The following is a 20636-nucleotide window of genomic DNA, read 5'->3' as shown; positions in this document are numbered from 1 at the left end:
CCCCGACCCGACTCCCGCTCCCCCCCGACCCGACTCCCGCTCCCCCCGCCCCCGACTGGACCCGACCCGGCTCCCGCTCCCCCCCCCCCCCGACTGGACCCAACCCAACTCCCGCTCCCACTCTCCGCCCCCCCCGACTGGACCCGACTCCCGCTCCCGCCCCCCGACCCGACCCGACTCCCGCTCCCGCCCCCCGACCCGACCCGACTCCCACTCCCGCCCCCCCGACCCGACCCGATTCCCGCCCCCGCCCCCGGACTGGATCCGACCTGACCTCCCCCTCCCCGACCTGACCTCCCCCTCCCTCCCTCCCGAACCAAACCTCCCTCCCCGACCCAACGCCACCTACCTGTAAATCTGGTGCTGGGGACGGGCCCTGCCCGAAGTCTCGGGCCCGGCTCGTTCAGCCTTCGGTCCCGACGGCAAACCGCTGTCTGAAAGGCCTCCCTGAAGCACTTTCACACAGGTAGGAACATGGTTTATTTAATCTTTTCTTTGCTTATAAATTTTTATTCAGGTTGGATTTATTTGTATAATATTTGTATAAGTATAACTAAGGATTTATTGTAGAATTTAATGACTTCCCTTCCCCCCCTTCCCCCCCCCCACCTCGTTCCCTACGCCTAATTTGTAACCTGCGCCTGATTTTTTAATCTGTAGACAAGGTTTTTTCAAGCGTACAAAAATCTTCACTTACTCCATTCTAAGTTAGTTTGGAGTACGTTTTCACTGTGGAAACTTTGAAATCAGGCGTCAGTGGCCGGACACGCCCCCTTTTGAAAAAAAATTCTGTTCCAAAGTGAAACTGTTCTACCTGACTAGAACTGCAGAAAACTAAATGTGGAGAATTCCGATTTCTAAGATACTCCGTTCTACACCAGTTGCTCCTAAAAATCAGGAGCAAATCATGTGGAAACTTGGGGCCATTCTTATTTGTTAAATAGTGAACCAATTAGTCGTATTTTTGATTTCCTTTCTTGGAGTGCTCCTCAATTCAACTCTTGTACAGGATCCTCGAGCACAATGCAATTTAATCCAAAAGTTTACACAGGGATGATAATGAAATTCCAACCTATGAAGGGATTGACTATGTACTTTTGATTCGTTCGTTATTAAACAGCTGAATGAAATCTTTTTTGGTCCCCATTATTATAAACAGGACTTAATTAAATCTGATATAATTTGCTAATTCAGCTGTAAACAGCACTGTAAATTTGACAAATGCATTGGCTAGACAGAGCGTGCACTGGCTTTAAGTGATGTTACCCGACAAGCAAGTAGGAATGGAAACAAATTTTACATCTGCTAGAGTGGAAATTGCTTTTCTTTGCTTCGTTGATTATTGAAAGCCAATATTTTAGAGAACAAAGAGGCATGTTAACTGGGAGTTAGACAATTAACTGATTTTTTTTGGACCCATTGTGATAAACAGAACTTCCTGAGAGACCTGTTCCTGCAACACAAGAAAATTATTCCAGATGACAAGCTGGATGAGTACACTGACGCTATGGTGAGCATCTCTGTAACCTGTTACAACCTCCACCTATTCCACACAAAACCATTTGTTTTTTAATTCTGTGTTTGCTTAAATGTGAGCAATATAATTCACAACCCACTTATTCCATAGTTGCTGCCTATGTCTCAACCCAAACATTTTATCTGCAGCCAATTTCCTGGATGTCTCGACCGTTCTATTTGGTGTAGTTCTAACTGGTTTGGACATTACTAGTTATTTTCTTTTCATGTATGGGGTATATTGGAATGGATTTGAAGATCACCCCTATAGATTTGCACATCAGTTGGTAATGAATGTTGGCACAAATATTTACAGTGAAAGAGCTGTCTGCCTTCTACGAGGAGTTAGAGGATGTTCACTAAAAATAAATCCATGCGTTTTGTTTCTTCGAAGTTATTTTGCACCATTTTTAAATACTATGTGATAGATTTTCACTTTTGGCACGGGGGTTGACAATGGGGTTCGCAGATGGGCTGCCCATTATACATCCTGCCCAGTTTTCCGTTACACTAAAGTCAATGGAAAGGAAAATTGGGCAGGGTATATAAGGGACTGGCTATCACCAGTTTCCCACTTCACTTAAGTAAAAATATTAGCCGGTAATTTTCTGCAACATTTGTCCCTCTTATGGTGCTCTATGCTACAACAAGAGGGAGGACAGATATGTTCCTCTAGAAATTCCATTCTTCAGCAGACTTTTGAGAGGCTCTGAGTTACATGACCTCCAAATTTCCTCTTTCACTTTCGAGATGTCCCTGACCTATGCTCTGACACTCCAGTAATGATGCAATAAATGGGAACCAATGCAGGGAGACAGAGGGAAACAAAAAAGAGACAAAAGCAAAAGACAGAAAGGAGATGAGGAAAAGTGGAGGGCAGAGAAACCCAAGGCAAAGAACAAAAAGGACCACTGTACAGCAAAATTCTAAAAGGACGAAGGGTGTTAAAAAAACAAGCCTGAAGGCTTTGTGTCTTAATGCAAGGAGTATCCGTAATAAGGTGGATGAATTAACTGTGCAAATAGATGTTAACAAATATGATGTGATTGAGATTACGGAGACGTGGCTCCAGGATGATCAGGGCTGGGAACTCAACATCCAGGGGTATTCAACATTCAGGAAGGATAGAATAAAAGGAAAAGGAGGTGGGGTAGCATTGCTGGTTAAAGAGGAGATTAATGCAATAGTTAGGAAGGACATTAGCTTGGATGATGTGGAATCTATATGGGTAGAGCTGCAGAACACCAAAGGGCAAAAAACGTTAGTGGGAGTTGTGTACAGACCTCCAAACAGTAGTAGTGATGTTGGGGAGGGCATCAAACAGAAAATTAGGGGTGCATGCAATAAAGGTGCAGCAGTTATAATGGGTGACTTTAATATGCACATAGATTGGGCAAACCAAACTGGAAGCAATACGGTGGAGGAGGATTTCCTGGAGTGCATAAGGGATGGTTTTCTAGACCAATATGTCGAGGAACCAACTAGGGGGGAGGCCATCTTAGACTGGGTGTTGTGTAATGAGAGAGGATTAATTAGCAATCTCGTTGTGCGAGGCCCCTTGGGGAAGAGTGACCATAATATGGTGGAATTCTGCATTAGGATGGAGAATGAAACAGTTAATTCAGAGGCCATGGTCCAGAACTTAAAGAAGGGTAACTTTGAAGGTATGAGATGTGAATTGGCTAGGATAGATTGGCGAATGATACTTAAGGGGTTGACTGTGGATGGGCAATGGCAGACATTTAGAGACCGCATGGATGAACTACAACAATTGTACATTCCTGTCTGGCGGAAAAATAAAAAAGGGAAGGTGGCTCAACCGTGGCTATCAAGGGAAATCAGGTATAGTATTAAAGCCAAGGAAGTGGCATACAAATTGGCCAGAAATAGCAGCGAACCCGGGGACTGGGAGAAATTTAGAACTCAGCAGAGGAGGACAAAGGGTTTGATTAGGGCAGGGAAAATGGAGTACGAGAAGAAGCTTGCAGGGAACATTAAGACGGATTGCAAAAGTTTCTATAGATATGTAAAGAGAAAAAGGTTAGTAAAAACAAACGTAGGTCCCCTGCAGTCAGAATCAGGGGAAGTCATAACTGGGAACAAAGAAATGGCAGACCAATTGAACAAGTACTTTGGTTCGGTATTCACTAAGGAAGACACAAACAACCTTCCGGATATAAAAGGGGTCAGAGGGTCTTGTAAGGAGGAGGAACTGAGGGAAATCCTCATTAGTCGGGAAATTGTGTTGGGGAAATTGATGGGATTGAAGGCCGATAAATCCCCAGGGCCTGATGGACTGCATCCCAGAGTACTTAAGGAGGTGGCCTTGGAAATAGCGGATGCATTGACAGTCATTTTCCAACATTCCATTGACTCTGGATCAGTTCCTATAGAGTGGAGGGTAGCCAATGTAACCGCACTTTTTAAAAAAGGAGGGAGAGAGAAAACAGGGATTTATAAACCAGTCAGCCTGACCTCAGTAGTGGGTAAAATGATGGAATCAATTATTAAGGATGTCATAGCAGCGCATTTGGAAAGAGGTTACATGATGGGTCCAAGTCAGCATGGATTTGTGAAAGGGAAATCATGCTTGACAAATCTTCGAGAATTTTTTGAGGATGTTTCCAGTAGAGTGGACAAGGGAGAACCAGTTGATGTGGTATATTTGGACTTTCAGAAGGCTTTCGACAAGGTCCCACACAAGAGATTAATGTGCAAAGTTAAAGCACATCGGATTGGGGGTAGTGTGCTGACATGGATTGAGAACTGGTTGTCAGACAGGAAGCAAAGAGTAGGAGTAAATGGGTACTTTTCAGAATGGCAGGCAGTGACTAGTGGGGTACCGCAAGGTTCTGTGCTGGGGCCTCAGGTGTTTACACTGTACATTAATGAGTTAGATGAGGGGATTAAATGTAGTATCTCCAAATTTGCGGATGACACTAAGTTGGTTGGCAGTGTGAGCTGCGAGGAGGATGCTATGAGGCTGCAGAGTGACTTGGATAGGTTAGATGAGTGGGCAAATGCATGGCAGATGAAGTATAATGTGGATAAATATGAGGTTATCCACTTTGGTGGTAAAAACAGAGAGACAGACTATTATCTGAATGGTGACAGATTAGGAAAAGGGGAGGTGCAACGAGACCTGGGTGTCATGGTACATCAGTCATTGAAGGTTGGCATGCAGGTATAGCAGGCGGTTAAGAAAGCAAATGGCATGTTGGCCTTCATAGCGAGGGGATTTGAGTACAGCGGCAGGGAGGTGTTGCTACAGTTGTACAGGGCCTTGGTGAGGCCACACCTGGAGTATTGTGTACAGTTTTGGTCTCCTAACTTGAGGAAGGACATTCTTGCTATTGAGGGAGTGCAGCGAAGGTTCACCAGACTGATTCCCGGGATGGTGGGACTGACCTATCAAGAAAGACTGGATCAACTGGGCTTGTATTCACTGGAGTACAGAAGAATGAGAGGGGACCTCATCGAAACATTTAAAATTCTGATGGGTTTAGACAGGTTAGATGCAGGAAGAATGTTCCCAATGTTGGGGAAGTCCAGAACCAGGGGTCACAGGCTAAGGATAAGGGGTAAGCCATTTAGGACCGAGATGAGGAGAAACTTCTTCACCCAGAGAGTGGTGAACCTGTGGAATTCTCTACCACAGAAAGTAGTTGAGGCCAATTCACTAAATATATTCAAAATGGAGTTAGATGAAGTCCTTACTACTAGGGGAATCAAGGGGTATGGCGAGAAAGCAGGAATGGGGTACTGAATTTGCATGTTCAGCCATGAACTCATTGAATGGCGGTGCAGGCTCGAAGGGCCGAATGGCCTACTCCTGCACCTATTTTCTATGTTTCTATGTTTCTATGTTTCTATGAATGAGAGACTTGGGCTATGAGAAATCCCAGATTTGTGGTTTGTTTATCAAACAATTTTTTTTTCCCACTCCCTTCTCACTGAAGCCAGTTGTAGCACCACATTTGCTACCTTGGCTTGGCTCAGGTAACTCAGCACACACTACAGAATTAACCTTGGGTCTGTAAGCTCAGCCCTACACTGGGCAGTGAATTAATCAATTGAGCTCTTAGTGGAGCCAATGGGCTAGACTTTCCACTATGGTCGCTGTGGGCGATAGTTCTTAGTGCTTTTTTTAATTTTTCAGGATCGCTGGAATATTGCCCATTTTAAAAACCGCTGATTTCACTTTTTAAAATTTGGGCAATAGCCTTAGCGATGTGAAATCGGCCTTAGCAATGTATTCAGTCGTGCAAGGCTGGCTTCCATAGCAACGGCCGTTCTGTGCATGTGCGTTTTTTTTTCAGGCAAAAAACTTTTCCCACGGGGGTTGACAGAAAGAATAAGGGACCTGGTCCCCATCAATAACATTATAGAACTTTTCTTTTATTCTGGCCCCTGTTGCTTTGTAAAATAAAATCTATTAGCCAACTGAGGTGAACTCCATTTCCTTCCTCATGGGATGACATACACTAGTTCTGCTCTACTTGTACTATGGACCAGAGGGGGGAAATAATCCATCATTAATATTAACCCTGACATTACAGCAATGTACTTGTATGTAACTTGTCTCATTTTATTCTCCCATCTCTATTTTACAGCATGTGATTAGTGATTAATACTGGTTGAGAAATTACAAGCGCCCCCCATCACTATAAATCACTATAAATGCCCTTAATTTGTCCTCAACAAATACAAAGTGATTAGATGATTGGCAAGAGTCAAAAAGCCCCTTAAAATCACTCACAAATTGATTCTCCTGACAGCCTTTTACTGCAGATCCTCTCCGTAGTGCCAAGTAATGCCGAGTTATTGCAGCTTTTCTTCAGCCTATTTTTGAGCCAGCGATCATTTGGGTGAATTGTGGGCGAAATGCCAAAAGTAGCACTCGCCGATAATCTGGGCCATAATCGGGAGCAAGTTTCTATTATGAGCACTATTCTCGGCTTTGCACTAGGATGATGTCATTTTTTCTTAAAGTAGGCCGGGCGATGCAGCTCATTCAGCATTGCCGAAAGTTGGGCTGGTGATAAATGGGCTATAATCGGGCGCTAGTTTCCACTTTTCAGCAAATATGGGCGATAGCCTGCATTTCAGCTCTTATATGGACGCTAAATGGGTGATGATGTGCTGAAAGTCTAGCCCATATTTTGTGTGATGTACAGTGCACATTGGCATCAAGCATTGATTGTTGGGCAAATAATAAAATGTATAGTAACTATTATGATAGATATATCATTCACATTTCGGCCATTTACAAAATACCTTTAATCATTGTTATTGCTGTTAATATTTCTATCAAAGTATTTGCAAAAAGTATACAATAGGATTCGTTTAAATAAGTTCAATCGAAGCATAATTTAACAAACTTATTGACAAGACGGAGGCTGAAAAGTGATTTTACCTGACAACCTCCTGCAGGAAGTTGTATTAGTTCTAATTGCAACGGGAACATTTTTCATCAGAATATGGTTGCAGTACGAAAAGGAAAAGCATCCTTTGTAAATACTCTATTGAAGAGGGGGGAAATAAATAATGGGCCGGAATTTGCGGTCCTGATGCAGTTCGCCATCATTTCACCTTTGAAACTGATCGCAACTTCAGGATTTAGCACATGTGCAGTCTAATGCAGAAATCTTGAAGTTGCGGGCTGTCATTCACTGCTCCTCCATAAGCTGTGCTGTGCCCCACCCCGCCCCCTTCCCCACACCAGCAAGCAATCAGTGAAATCTGTCAAATCATGGAAACTGACGAAAACTTCACCCTTCTGCGGTAATACCGATGTTAAATACCCCACTAAAAGTTAGACCCTTTTGGCTTAGGTGTAACTGGAGTTTTAACAGTGTATTGACTGCTAAGCAAAGGTTATGGCCCTGAAAAGCTCATTTCAATTTTGTGGAGTGTCAAATTTGTCCATTTTAATAAAAATGTAAATTCTTGGAAACTTACAAAACATTTCGGGTTTTTCCTTTCCCCATGTGAGAGCCCCAATCTTTGTTTTGCTCTCTCTAACATTTTTAAAAAGATAGAATCAAAGGAGCTTACCCACTTCCTGATTTGCTGTCTGTGAGAATTCTGCATTCTGTTTGGCTGTTTAGGCAGCTTGTTGGCGCCACAGTAGCTCTTCGCTGGGAATACCCACTAACTCCCTTTGATTTCAATTACACATCAGGAAAGTCGAATGTCTCGTCACAGTGATCATGAGATCTTTGTAGGAAACTTAGTTCGGGGCCAGCGGTGAATGCCTTTGTTTCGCCACTGATTGCAAATTACAGGCCATTAACAAATTATGAAAAACTGATGATACATTTCAGGGATGATGTTTCATCACCAACTGATGTTTTTAAAATGCTTTTGAAGGCACAAATTCATGCCAAGGACATAAATCCATTCGTGCCAGCAACCCTCCTGTAGCTCACTCCTAGTGGCCATTTCTTAAGTGTCAGTTTAGACAGTGATTGCTGACAGGCTATTCATTCCTGCCCCACGTGTCCACACCTCATATGTATGGTGTCCAGTAGAGGTAACTGGATAGTGTTCGGGAGCATAGTTTTTCCCAGCATATAGCCCAGGAGCACTGAAGCTCCTCAAAGCCCCCAGTTGCGATCAGTTAACTCAGCATACTGGGCCCAAGTTTCCACATGATTCGCGCCTGATTTTTAGGAGCAACTGGTGGAGAACGGACTATTTTAGAAATCGCAATTCTCCACATTTTTTTTTCTGCAGTTCTAGTCAGGTAGAACAGTTCTAGTTTAGAACAGAATTTTTTCTTCAAAAGGGGGCGTGTCCGGCCACTGACACCTGATTTGAAAGTTTCCACAGTGAAAACGTACTCCAAACTAAAGTAGAATGGAGCCAGTGAAGATTTTTGTAGAACTGAAAAAACCTGTTCTACACATTAAAAAATCAGGCGCAGGTTACAAATTAGGCGTCCAGAACGAGGTGGGGGGGGGGGGGAGGGAAGGGAACTCATTAAATTCGACAATGAATCCTTATTTATACTTCTACAAATATTATACAAATAAATCCAACCTGAATAAACATTTATAAGCCAAGAAAAGATTAAATAAACCATCTTCCTACCTGTGTGAAAGTGCTTCAGCCAGGGAGAAATTCTGTAGCCGTTCGTGCGGGAGAGAGGGAGAGAGAGGGGGGGAGGGGGGGGAGAGGGAGATAGGGGGGGGAGAAGAGAGATAGGGGTGGAGAGAGAGAGAGAGAGATGGGGGGAGGGAGGGGGGAGGGAGGGAGAGAGAGATAGGGGGGGAGGGAGGGAGAGAGAGGGGGGGAGGGAGGGAGAGAGAGATAGGGGGGGAGGGAGAGAGAGAGGGGGGGAGGGGGGGAGAGAGAGGAGGGGAGGGAGGGAGAGAGAGGGGGGAGGGAGGGAGAGAGAGGGAGAGAGAGGGAGAGAGGGGGAGGGAGGGAGAGAGAGGGGGAGGGAGGGAGAGAGAGAGAGGGGGAAGGAGGGAGAGAGGGGGAAGGAGGGAGAGAAGAGAGAGAGATAGGGGGGAGGGAGAGAGAGAGGGGGGGAGGGAGAGAGAGAGGGGGGAGGGGGGGAGAGAGATGGGGGAGGGAGGGAGAGAGGGAGAGAGAGGGGGGGAGGGAGGGAGAGAGAGAGAGGGAGGGAGGGAGGGAGAGAGAGGGGGAGGGAGGGAGAGACAGGGAGGGAGAGAGAGAGAGGGGGGGGAGGGAGAGAGAGAGAGAGAGGGGGAGGGAGGGAGAGAGAGAGAGAGAGGGGGAGGGAGGGAGAGAGAGAGGGGGAGGGAGGGAGGGAGAGAGGGAGAGAGAGAGAGAGAGGGGGAAGGAGGGAGAGAGGGGGAAGGAGGGAGAGAGAGAGAGAGAGAGGGGAGGGAGGGAGGGAGAGAGAGAGAGGGGAGGGAGGGAGAGAGAGAGAGAGCCGGAGAGGGGGGGGGGGAGAGAGAGCGGGGGGGGGGGGGAAGAGAGGGGGGGCGGGTTGGGGAACAGGAGCTCGGGTTGGGTCAGTCGGGAGGGAGGGAGCGGGTGTCGGGTCTCGGGTCGGGGAGCGGGGTGTTGGGTCGGGGCGGGGGGGAGCGGGTGTCGGGTCGGGTCTGGTCGGCGGGGGGGGGAGCGGGTGTCTGGTCGGCCGGGGGGGGGGGAAGCGGGGGTCGGGTCTGGTCGGCGGGTGGGGGGGAGCGGGTATCGGGTCGGGTTCCGTCGGCGGGGGGGGCGGGGAGCGGGTGTCGGGTCGGGTCTGGTTGGCGGGGGGGGATGGGGGGAGCGGGTGTCGGGTCTGGTCGGGGGGGGGGGGGGAGCAGGAGCTGGCCGTGGGAGGAGCCTCATTCACGCAGCCCCAGTGAGGCCATTCAGCCAGGGCTAGGGGCTGTGTGCTTCGGGCCCCTCCCACACAGTTCGGCGCCTGGAGCTACTGCACTTGCGTGCCCACTGTAGCGCGCATGTGCAGAGGTCCCGGCACTGTTTTCAGCGCAGGGACCTGGCTCCGCCCCCCCCCACAGCTCGTGCTGGTTGCGCCGAGGGCCAGAGGACCTGTAAGTAGGTGGAGAATACCGAGGATTTTTTTAGGTGCCGTTTTAGGCGTGAAAAACGGGCGCCCAGCTTGGAGGGGCGCCCGTTTTTTTTCTTGTGGAAACTTGGGCCCACTGAGTGCACATAACCAATGAGACATTGAGGAAAAAAGCAAAATCTTGTAATAATGTGAATCCAATTAATCTGCATTAACAACTGGTTAGATTTACATCATCTGTTATTTAGTGATTTTTTTTTAGGATTTGCAGAAATAGAATTTGGTTTCTTACTTTTGTTGTGTATCTGTAAAGCATGCACTCCCATGTTCCGCCACCAGGGAGCTCATCCCCTGAAGTCCCAAGGGATCCCAGCATCCCTTGGGAGCACTGTATATAAGCCAGCCCCTAAGGCCTATTCCTCACTCTGGAGTGTCTTATTAAAGACTGAGGTCACTGTTACTTTAACCTCCCTGTGTGCAGCCTCATCTGTGATAGGAACACAATAACTTCAATTCTAATTCTCCTTTTGATAATTTTATCTTGTTTTGGAGAGATATTAAAGTAAAGTAACAGTATATATACACTGCTTACATGTGGAACTATATCTTATGGGTTGGTCACTTAATAAAACTTGCTACTGCTTTATTTCAGATGAAAATTTTTGATAAAAACCAAGATGACCGCCTGGACCTCAATGACTTGGCAAGGTTAGTTACTGACTATTCTCGGCACAAAATCTGTTCCAGAGAATCGATTTTTCTTGAATTAGTATTGTAGAACGTTAAAAATTGGTTGAGGAAAGTTTCCTCTTTATGCTGGTTCTGTGTCCTATCCAAAATAAATTTGGATAATCTCAGTCTAGTTTCAATTTGTCCACAGAACAAACCTGCCTATAATGCAGTGCAAATAGGGCCTATTATTTTGTGTAAAGTTGAACCATTCTCAAAAGGTGAGTGCGCAGCGAGTTGGGATCACGTACCCCATGTTTTCAGTTTAAGCCCGCGCCTCTCAACCCTCTCCCGCCCATCGTGGTTGGGAGAGAGGTGGTGGTGCGGCGGTAAATACCGAGACCATAGGAACAGGAGTAGATCATTCATTCAGTCCCTCGAGCCTGTTTCACCATTAGATCAAAGCTGATCCATACCTCAACTCCATTTACCTGCTTTTGATCCATATCCCTTGATACCCTTACCTAATAGCAATCTCTCAATCTCAGTCTTGAAAATTTCAATTAACCCATGCCTTTCGGTGGTGCAGGCAGGATCAGAGATACTGCCCATTTACTTCATTTTTTGCTACTCCACTGCCTGCTTTTGAGCAATGGAGCAGAGAAAAATCCAGCACTATGTTTGACAAATTGATTTTGCTTGCTTGTTAAATGTTTGCCACAATGGTGTATGGTGAACACAGTTGCAGTGCGGACATGATTCATCATTGCAACAACTATTACAAAGGGCTGTTCTAGCTCCTTCCTACCACCCCCACCCAACCCCAACCCCAACCCTAGTCTTGGAAGACAATTGGTCTATAGCCAAAAGAGTTGTTGCTAAATGTTCTTTATGGATTATTTTATGATTTGGATTAACCATTGATTTTTTTTTTGCTTTTGAAGGATTCTGTCACTGGAGGAAAATTTTCTTTTACAGTTCAAAATGGATGTAAGTTCAACTTTACTTTCGAAACATGTCATGTACGTAAGCCTTTTATATAACCACTCAGCGGCCTGACTGTAAGGAGCAGGGTACATTCGTCCGAGCGCTTTCATTGCCTGAGTAGGGCCTGATGGAGCACCTGAGCTGGTGCACTAGTTTTGCAGTAGTGTATGGCGTTCCATGCCATTGAAGTCACATTGTCTCTTGATAAAGTATTTTACCAGATACTTTGCCAAACAATGATCTCTGCTTGCCCATTCCTCGTTTGGAGGTTTTGAGGCCAGTGTACCAGAAATATGAGCAGCCTTTTAAAAAATAAGGCTGACACACTGCCAAAAAAGCTGACAAGTCAAAACAAGTTTGAATATCGGTCTTAGTGATACATGAGCCACAGTTAATCTCAACATTCCATAACAAAAATTATGGAGATTTTCCCTCATTCCTTGTGGAGACATTGCAGCTATTATGGCTATGCATTGGTACTCTGCATGTGTTAAAATGTTAAGTTGTTTATATAATTGTCACAGTGGCAAATTGGTGCAAGCTCTTGTCCCACTGCATAATCAGCAGAACTATTTGTTTTCATGTCATAGGCAAGGATTTTAGCTTTTGTTTCTCACACAAAAAGAGGTTTAATTGTTAAAATATGATCCAAAGGAAAACTGATGAGACTCTAGGAATGCCATATAATAAAACAGAATTTAATCTATTCAGCCATTGTAAACATAAGAATGTAAGAACATAAAAAATAGGAGCAGCAGTACGCCATTTGGCCCCTTGAGCCTGCTCTGCCTTTCAATAAATTCATGGCTGATTTGATCTTGACCTCAACTCCACTTCCCTGCCCGCTCCCCATAACCCTTAACACCCTTATCATTGAAAAATCTATCTCCACCTTAAATATATTCAATGACCCAGTTGTAGCCCCAGTCATAGTACTCTTTCAGATTATTAGTTGAGTTGTCAGATTATGAGAGTTTCCTCGGTTGACATGTATGGATTCTGTGCAGCTCCAGCAAAATATACAGCCATTACAATGTCAAGGAGGCTCGCTGTGCATGGACAGCTTCCCCTCTCACAGATGATGTAACTGAGGCAGTAGCGCATCATCTCCAATAGGGAGTCAGTATGAATACCAGTTGAGATCAGGATTCAAGCTCCAGTGTCCTGGTCTATAATCCAAATTGCTTAAGGTACGTTGGTGGGAGCAAACATAACAACATATGTTGGAGGATAGCTTCAGCTCCTGAAGCTGAGACCCATGTTATTGTACAATAAGGTAGGTGGCTCTGCTGCAAAGGAGGGCAGGAAAAAGAGTGGGAGCGCGATAGTGATAGGGGATTCGATGGTGAGGGGAATAGATAGGCGTTTCTGCGGACGCAACCGAGACTCCAGGATGGTATGTTGCCTCCCTGGTGCAAGGGTCAAGGATGTCTCGGAGCGGGTGCAGGACATTCTGAAATGGGAGGGAGAACAGCCAGTTGTCGTGGTGCACATTGGTACCAACGACATAGGTAAAAAAAGGGATGAGGTCCTACGAAAAGAATTTAAGGAGCTAGGAGCTAAATTAAAAAGTAGGACCTCAAAAGTAGTAATCTCGGGATTGCTACCAGTGCCACGTGCTAGTCAGAGTAGGAATCGCAGGATAGCGCAGATGAATACATGGCTTGAGCAGTGGTGCAGCAGGGAGGGATTCAAATTCTTGGGGCATTGGAACCGGTTCTGGGGGAGGTGGGACCAGTACAAACCGGACGGTCTGCACCTGGGCAGGTCCGGAACCAATGTCCTAGGGGGAGTGTTTGCTAGTGCTGTTGGGGAGGAGTTAAACTAATATTGCAGGGGGATGGGAACCTATGCAGGGAGACAGAGGGAGATAAAAATGAGGCAAAAGCAAAAGACAGAAAGGAGATGAGGAAAAGTGGAGGGCAGAGAAACCCAAGGCAAAGAACAAAAAGGGCCACTGTACAGCAAAATTCTAGAAGGACAAAGGGTGTTAAAAAAGCAAGCCTGAAGGCTTTGTGTCTTAATGCAAGGAGTATCCGCAATAAGGTGGATGAATTAACTGTGCAAATAGATGTTAACAAATATGATGTGATTGGGATTACGGAGACGTGGCTCCAGGATGATCAGGGCTGGGAACTCAACATCCAGGGGTATTCAACATTCAGGAAGGATAGAATAAAAGGAAAAGGAGGTGGGGTAGCATTGCTGGTTAAAGAGGAGATTAATGCAATAGTTAGGAAAGACATTAGCTTGGATGATGTGGAATCTATATGGGTAGAGCTGCAGAACACTAAAGGGCAAAAAATGTTAGTGGGAGTTGTGTACAGACCTCCAAACAGTAGTAGTGATGTTGGGGAGGGCATCAAACAGGAAATTAGGAGTGCATGCAATAAAGGTGCAGCAGTTATAATGGGTGACTTTAATATGCACATAGATTGGGCTAGCCAAACTGGAAGCAATACGGTGGAGGAGGATTTCCTGGAATGCATAAGGGATGGTTTTCTAGACCAATATGTCGAGGAACCAACTAGGGGGGAGGCCATCTTAGACTGGGTGTTGTGTAATGAGAGAGGATTAATTAGCAATCTCATTGTGCGAGGCCCCTTGGGGAAGAGTGACCATAATATGGTGGAATTCTGCATTAGGATGGAGAATGAAACAGTTAATTCAGAGACCATGGTCCAGAACTTAAAGAAGGGTAACTTTGAAGGTATGAGGCATGAATTGGCTAAGATAGATTGGCTAATGATACTTAAGGGGTTGACTGTGGATGGGCAATGGCAGACATTTAGAGACCGCATGGATGAATTACAACAATTGTACATTCCTGTCTGGCGTAAAAATAAAAAAGGGAAGGTGGCTCAACCGTGGCTATCTAGGGAAATCAGGGATAGTATTAAAGCCAAGGAAATGGCATACAAATTGGCCAGAAATAGCAGCGAACCCGGGGACTGGGAGAAATTTAGAACTCAGCAGAGGAGGACAAAGGGTTTGATTAGGGCAGGGAAAATGGAGTACGAGAAGAAGCTTGCAGGGAACATTAAGGCGGATTGCAAAAGTTTCTATAGGTATGTAAAGAGAAAAAGGTTAGTAAAGACAAACGTAGGTCACCTGCAGTCAGAATCAGGGGAAGTCATAACAGGGAACAAAGAAATGGCAGACCAATTGAACAAGTACTTTGGTTCAGCATTCACTAAGGAGGACACAAACAACCTTCCGGATATAAAAGTGGTCAGAGGAACTGAGGGAAATCTTTATTAGTCGGGAAATTGTGTTGGGGAAATTGATGGGATTGAAGGCCGATAAATCCCCAGGGCCTGATGGACTGCATCCCAGAGTACTTAAGGAGGTGGCCTTGGAAATAGCGGATGCATTGACAGTCATTTTCCAACATTCCATTGACTCTGGATCAGTTCCTATCGAGTGGAGGGTAGCCAATGTAACCCCACTTTTTAAAAAAGGAGGGAGAGAGAAAGCAGGGAATTATAGACCGGTCAGCCTGACCTCAGTAGTGGGTAAAATGATGGAATCAATTATTAAGGATGTCATAGCAGCGCATTTGGAAAATGGTGACATGATAGGTCCAAGTCAGCATGGATTTGTGAAAGGGAGTTCATGCTTGACAAATCTTCTGGAATTTTTTGAGGATGTTTCCAATAAAGTGGACAAAGGAGTACCAGTTGATGTGGTATATTTGGACTTTCAGAAGGCTTTCGACAAGGTCCCACACAGGAGATTAATGTGCAAAGTTAAAGCACATGGGATTGGGGGTAGTGTGCTGACGTGGATTGAGAACTGGTTGTCAGACAGGAAGCAAAGAGTAGGAGTAAATGGGTACTTTTCGGAATGGCAGGCAGTGACTAGTGGGGTACCGCAGGGTTCTGTGCTGGGGCCCCAGCTGTTTACATTGTACATTAATGATTTAGACGAGGGGATTAAATGTAGTATCTCCAAATTTGCGGATGACACTAAGTTGGGTGGCAGTGTGAGCTGCGAGGAGGATGCTATGAGGCTACAGAGTGACTTGGATAGGTTAGGTGAGTGGGCAAATGCGTGGCAGATGAAGTATAATGTGGATAAATGTGAGGTTATCCACTTTGGTGGTAAAAACAGAGAGACAGACTATTATCTGAATGGTGACAGATTAGGAAAAGGGGAGGTGCAACGAGACCTGGGTGTCATGGTACATCAGTCATTGAAGGTTGGCATGCAGGTACAGCAAGCGGTTAAGAAAGCAAATGGCATGTTGGCCTTCATAGCGAGGGGATTTGAGTACAGGGGCAGGGAGGTGTTGCTACAGTTGTACAGGGCCTTGGTGAGGCCACACCTGGAGTATTGTGTACAGTTTTGGTCTCCTAACTTGAGGAAGGACATTCTTGCTATTGAGGGAGTGCAGCGAAGATTCACCAGACTGATTCCCGGGATGGTGGGACTGACCTATCAAGAAAGACTGGATCAACTGGGCTTGTATTCACTGGAGTTCAGAAGAGTGAGACGGGACCTCATAGAAACGTTTAAAATTCTGACGGGTTTGGACAGGTTGGATGCAGGAAGAATGTTCCCAATGTTGGGGAAGTCCAGAACCAGGGGTCACAGTCTAAGGATAAGGGGTAAGCCATTTAGGACTGAGATAAGGAGAAACTTCTTCACCCAGAGGGTGGTGAACCTGTGGAATTCTCTACCACAGGAAGTAGTTGAGGCCAATTCACTAAATATATTCAAAAGGGAGTTAGATGAAGTCCTTACTACTCGGGGGATCAAGGGGTATGGCGTGAAAGCAGGAAGTGGGTACTGAAGTTTCATGTTCAGCCATGAACTCATTGAATGGCGGTGCAGGCTAGAAGGGCTGAATGTCCTGCTCCTGCACCTATTTTCTATTTTTCATATGTTTCTATACGCAGCATGTTCTCCTTATTGCTCATTGATGTAATTGTTTTCAAACGTAATTTTATAAAAAATTAATTCTCAGAATGTAGGCGTCGGTGTCGAGGCTGATATTTATAGCCCATCCCTAGTTGCCCTGAGTATTTTGATACAACTGAGTGGCTTGCTCGGCCACATCAGAGCACAAATAAGTGTCAACCATGTTGGTGTGGGACTGGAGCCATATGTGAGCCAAACTGATAAGGGCAGTAGGTTCCCCTCCCTATAGGGAATTAGTCAATCTGATAGCTTCATGAGCACTTTTACTGATCCCAGCTTTTTATTTTTTAAATTGAATTCAAATTCTTAAACTGCCGTGGTAGGATTTGAACTCACGTTCTCTGGATTATTAGGCCAGGTCTCTGGATTACTTGCCCAATAACATAATCACTACACTACTGTACCCAAATGTATAAACATATAAGGGAAATCCCAAACCAAATAGGTCCCTATATTCCTATATGCATTGTTTGTCTTAACCTGGTACAGTGAATCTCAAACTGGGGTCGGCAGACCCCTGGGGTTCCGCAAAAGAAACCTTAAGCGGTGATGGAGAACAAGCAAGACGCTGCTGAAGGGGATGGTGAATGGTTGCCATGGCAGCGGCTGTGTGCTGCAGGAAGAGGAGGAAGAAGGGACGCGGTGGGCTGTGACTGAGGCACTATTCCCAAGCGGCACAAGCTGGTGAAGGGACCCAGGAAGGTGGAGCAGGTTGATAAAAATGCCATATTGATTGCCGGTTGGAATTACTGTGCTATCAGTCAAACACCACTGAAGAAATCTATATTAGCTTGTGAGCTTGGCAGATTGTACAACAAAGATGCTGTCATTGAATATTTATTGCACAAATCTCCAGAGAAATATATCATAGAGATTGCAACACACATTAAGAACCTTAAGAATGTTAAGGAGCTTAATCTGACCGACAATCCAGCCTGGAATGTCGACATAGGCAACACAAAGGGTGATAAGTACGGAGACCTGAACCGTGCTGCTTTCATCTGCCCTGTGGTTGATTTGGAAATAAGTGGACAACAGAAATTTGCTACCTCCATGTCTGTTCTGTGGCTGTGTCTTCTGTGCTATGAAAGAGATAAAGACTGAAGTTTGCCACATGTTTGGGGAATCTTTCAAAGAAGATAATGTGATTGTACTGAATGGAAGTAAAGAGGAAATGACAGATCTTCGAAGGAAAATGGATGAAAGGAAACTTGCAGCCCAGCTGGTGAAGAAAACAACGAATTCCAAGGCAAGTGAGGCTGTTTCGAAATCTGCACTTATCGAAGAAATCTCAGGGCCATCGAGCCGGAAACCCCTAAAAAACAAAGTATCCATTGACATGATGTCGAGTGCACATCCATTGTCATCTTCCACATCCATTGCATCTGGGAAAGCATGTAAACCTCTTTCTGACCTCACCAAACGATCTCTAACTGAAACTAGTGAGAAATCTGAGGTTTACAAATCCATCTTCACATCCCATAACTCGGCTAAACACTCGAGGGAGCAGAAATCCACCGGATCACTCATACAGCTTACTACTACTGAGATGGACATACAGTGTTTAAAAAATATATATTCTTGTCTTTCCTTATCTGGTTTTAAATTGATGGGATGTAGCTTTAATAAAGGCCTTTCTCTCTTGCACTGTTACACAGAGGAGAAGGTAATTCTACAGGTGAGTACTTGTTTGTAGAGTTCTGTCACTCTTCCCATTGTGTGGGATATTAACAACTTGTCCTTTATTTGATACTATTTCAGTTATTGAAAGTATATAGAACCCATGTGCTTATAATGTACCTCGATGGTACAAGTGCTGGTTAGCAATGAATTATCACTCAACAAGCCTTCGTCTGAGTGACCAGGATCCAATCCACTGGGGGTTTACTGAAATAACATTTTGAAAAGGTATCAATGGCGTCTGTTGATGGTTAATGAAAATTGTCATCCAAAAAAGGAGGAGGAGAAGGTGGGTGTGGGAAGACTGCGGGCCAGAAGCAGCCGCAATGCCAGCATCAACAACAGGAGTCCGAGGCGGAAAAGCACAGAGCCAGCTGTTTGGATATGAACCGACCATCTGTAAATGAAGACCCCGTTCCGACTACCAGCTGGCAGCAGCACCGCCAGGATATGGCCAAAAAGAACAGGCTCCAAACGTCGGACATATATTACATTAGATCAGTCTGTCTACAGTCAAGGGCTGGCCAAGGAGCAAATCTGACATCATAACCTCGGCAGTTCTTGAATACATTGAATAACCAATGCATTTGTCACTTTTAAAAATCAATGCTTTAAAATCAGTATCATTTTATACATACATATGAGGGATTCTCGTTTTGTAAATATCACCATAGCTATATTGCAATTCATTGTCAGAAGATCCTTGTACAATATCAATACAAGGGGGAAATAATAATTTAGATGAGGGGTCCATGATTACTAATGCATTTGAAAAGGGGTCCTTCAACCACTGATCTAGTAACATGATTCAGGAGCGAACACCAATTTTGGGGGGATTTAAAGAAGCTTTGCAAAACATAAACCTGCTTGTTCTTCCCTGTGTGACCTATTTTAAATTTATTTTTCTCGTTCATGATCTATACAACTACCCGATTCAGGAAGCATTCTGGCAACCTCCCAAGCATTTCCCAATGTCGCTCTTTTATTGCTACAAAGGCCAGGAATTTCCTCTGAGCTGTTTCCACTCCACTGCCAGAAGTGCAGCAGTAACCCTGTAACACGTGCGAAAACTCCACCTCACGTGTGGTGAAGTGATGCAGGTGGAACCAGAGAAGGTCCGAGGAAATTTCAGGCCAAAGAGGTAGCCCTGGGTGACTAGGTATCTTAATTCTGCATGAAGCCATGTTGCACCTACCTTGGGAGAGCTTGATGCTGATACTGGATGCAATGTATACTTTTCTCCAGTGCTACCATTCCACACTGAGCAGCACAAAACTCATGAAAAAGTTTTTTATTTTTCTTTCACTTGTAAAATTTACAAGTTTTGATTCTGGATCATTTCTGTTCATCCCTGTTTTTTTTCTGCACCTTCCCAAATAAATTGTTCCTTGTAATCCAGTACAGTGCTCGTTCATCCGATATCCCAATTTGGCCTGCTGTCGCATTCATCTTCCTTTTGGGAAAATGTTTTTACCTAAATCTCATTTTTATTTTTTTTAAATTCATGTAGAATTGTTCTAAATGAAACTCAATAATTATTGTTTTTCAACTATTATGTAGTAGTTTAATTTAATTTAATTTTATTGAGTCAGAATTTTAGCAAATCGAGTAACACTCGCACTTTTCAAAGAAACTACCAGTACCTATCATTAATTGTTTGCCTCTTATATATAGGCCTGTAGCATGAAGGAGAGACTAACTGACTTCCAGACAATTTTCTCGCATTACGATGTGGTGAGTTTTATCTTCTTACCTACATATTTTACTCTGAAGTGTCTGTGTTTTGTGTATGTACGCACAAGTATACAAATTTCTAGCAAAATAAAAATCCACTATATTTTAGTATACAATCTGCTACAAATGAGCTAATTTTAACCAACACCTAAAAGCAGATTATCTGGTCATTATCCCAGTGCTGATTGTGGGATCTTGCTGTGTACACATTGGCTGCCACGTTTCCGACATTGCAACAGTGACTACACTTCAAAAGTACTTCATTGGCTGTAAAGTGCTTTGGGCTGTCTGAGGTTGTGAGCAGATATCAGAAAGTGAAGTTCTATCCAATAATTTTAATGGATGGAACATTGTGACGGGTACGCATCTGAATTCCCGGAAAACTAAGATATACACTGGGGTTCTAAAGATGGGAATCTAAGCCAATGTGCTCAAAGTGGTTAATGTACATGGTATACATTTACCATCAATTTCAACGTTATTTATACTTAAATTTTATTTATATTAATGTTATTTATTTTGAGGCGCTTTGGGATGGTTTACTACGTTAAAGGCGTGATAAAATGTAAGTTGTTGTTGGAATGCCTTTTAAACTTATTCTTTAATCAGTTTTTATATAACTGACTAATTTCATGCC

At 44.6% G+C, this 20636-nt stretch overlaps 1 protein-coding gene and 1 pseudogene across 1 annotated transcript in view; both read left to right on the top strand.

Moving 5' to 3' along the window:
* scgn (secretagogin, EF-hand calcium binding protein) overlaps positions 1 to 20636 on the top strand; it is an 82793-nt gene that overhangs the window by 51736 nt on the left and 10421 nt on the right. Inside the window, exons 6-9 of the mRNA XM_070879868.1 lie at positions 1433 to 1510; positions 10659 to 10714; positions 11620 to 11665; positions 19940 to 19999. Of these exons, the coding sequence (XP_070735969.1) occupies positions 1433 to 1510; positions 10659 to 10714; positions 11620 to 11665; positions 19940 to 19999 (240 nt within the window). The remainder of the gene's footprint in view (positions 1 to 1432; positions 1511 to 10658; positions 10715 to 11619; positions 11666 to 19939; positions 20000 to 20636) is intronic.
* On the top strand, positions 17135 to 18133 carry LOC139263712 (replication termination factor 2-like; annotated as a pseudogene).

The sequence above is a fragment of the Pristiophorus japonicus genome, chromosome 5 (assembly GCF_044704955.1).
Source record: "Pristiophorus japonicus isolate sPriJap1 chromosome 5, sPriJap1.hap1, whole genome shotgun sequence".
Taxonomy (NCBI): Eukaryota; Metazoa; Chordata; class Chondrichthyes; family Pristiophoridae; genus Pristiophorus; species Pristiophorus japonicus.
Note: the sequence above shows the minus strand (reverse complement) of the source record. Positions and strands in the feature narration are given on the sequence as shown.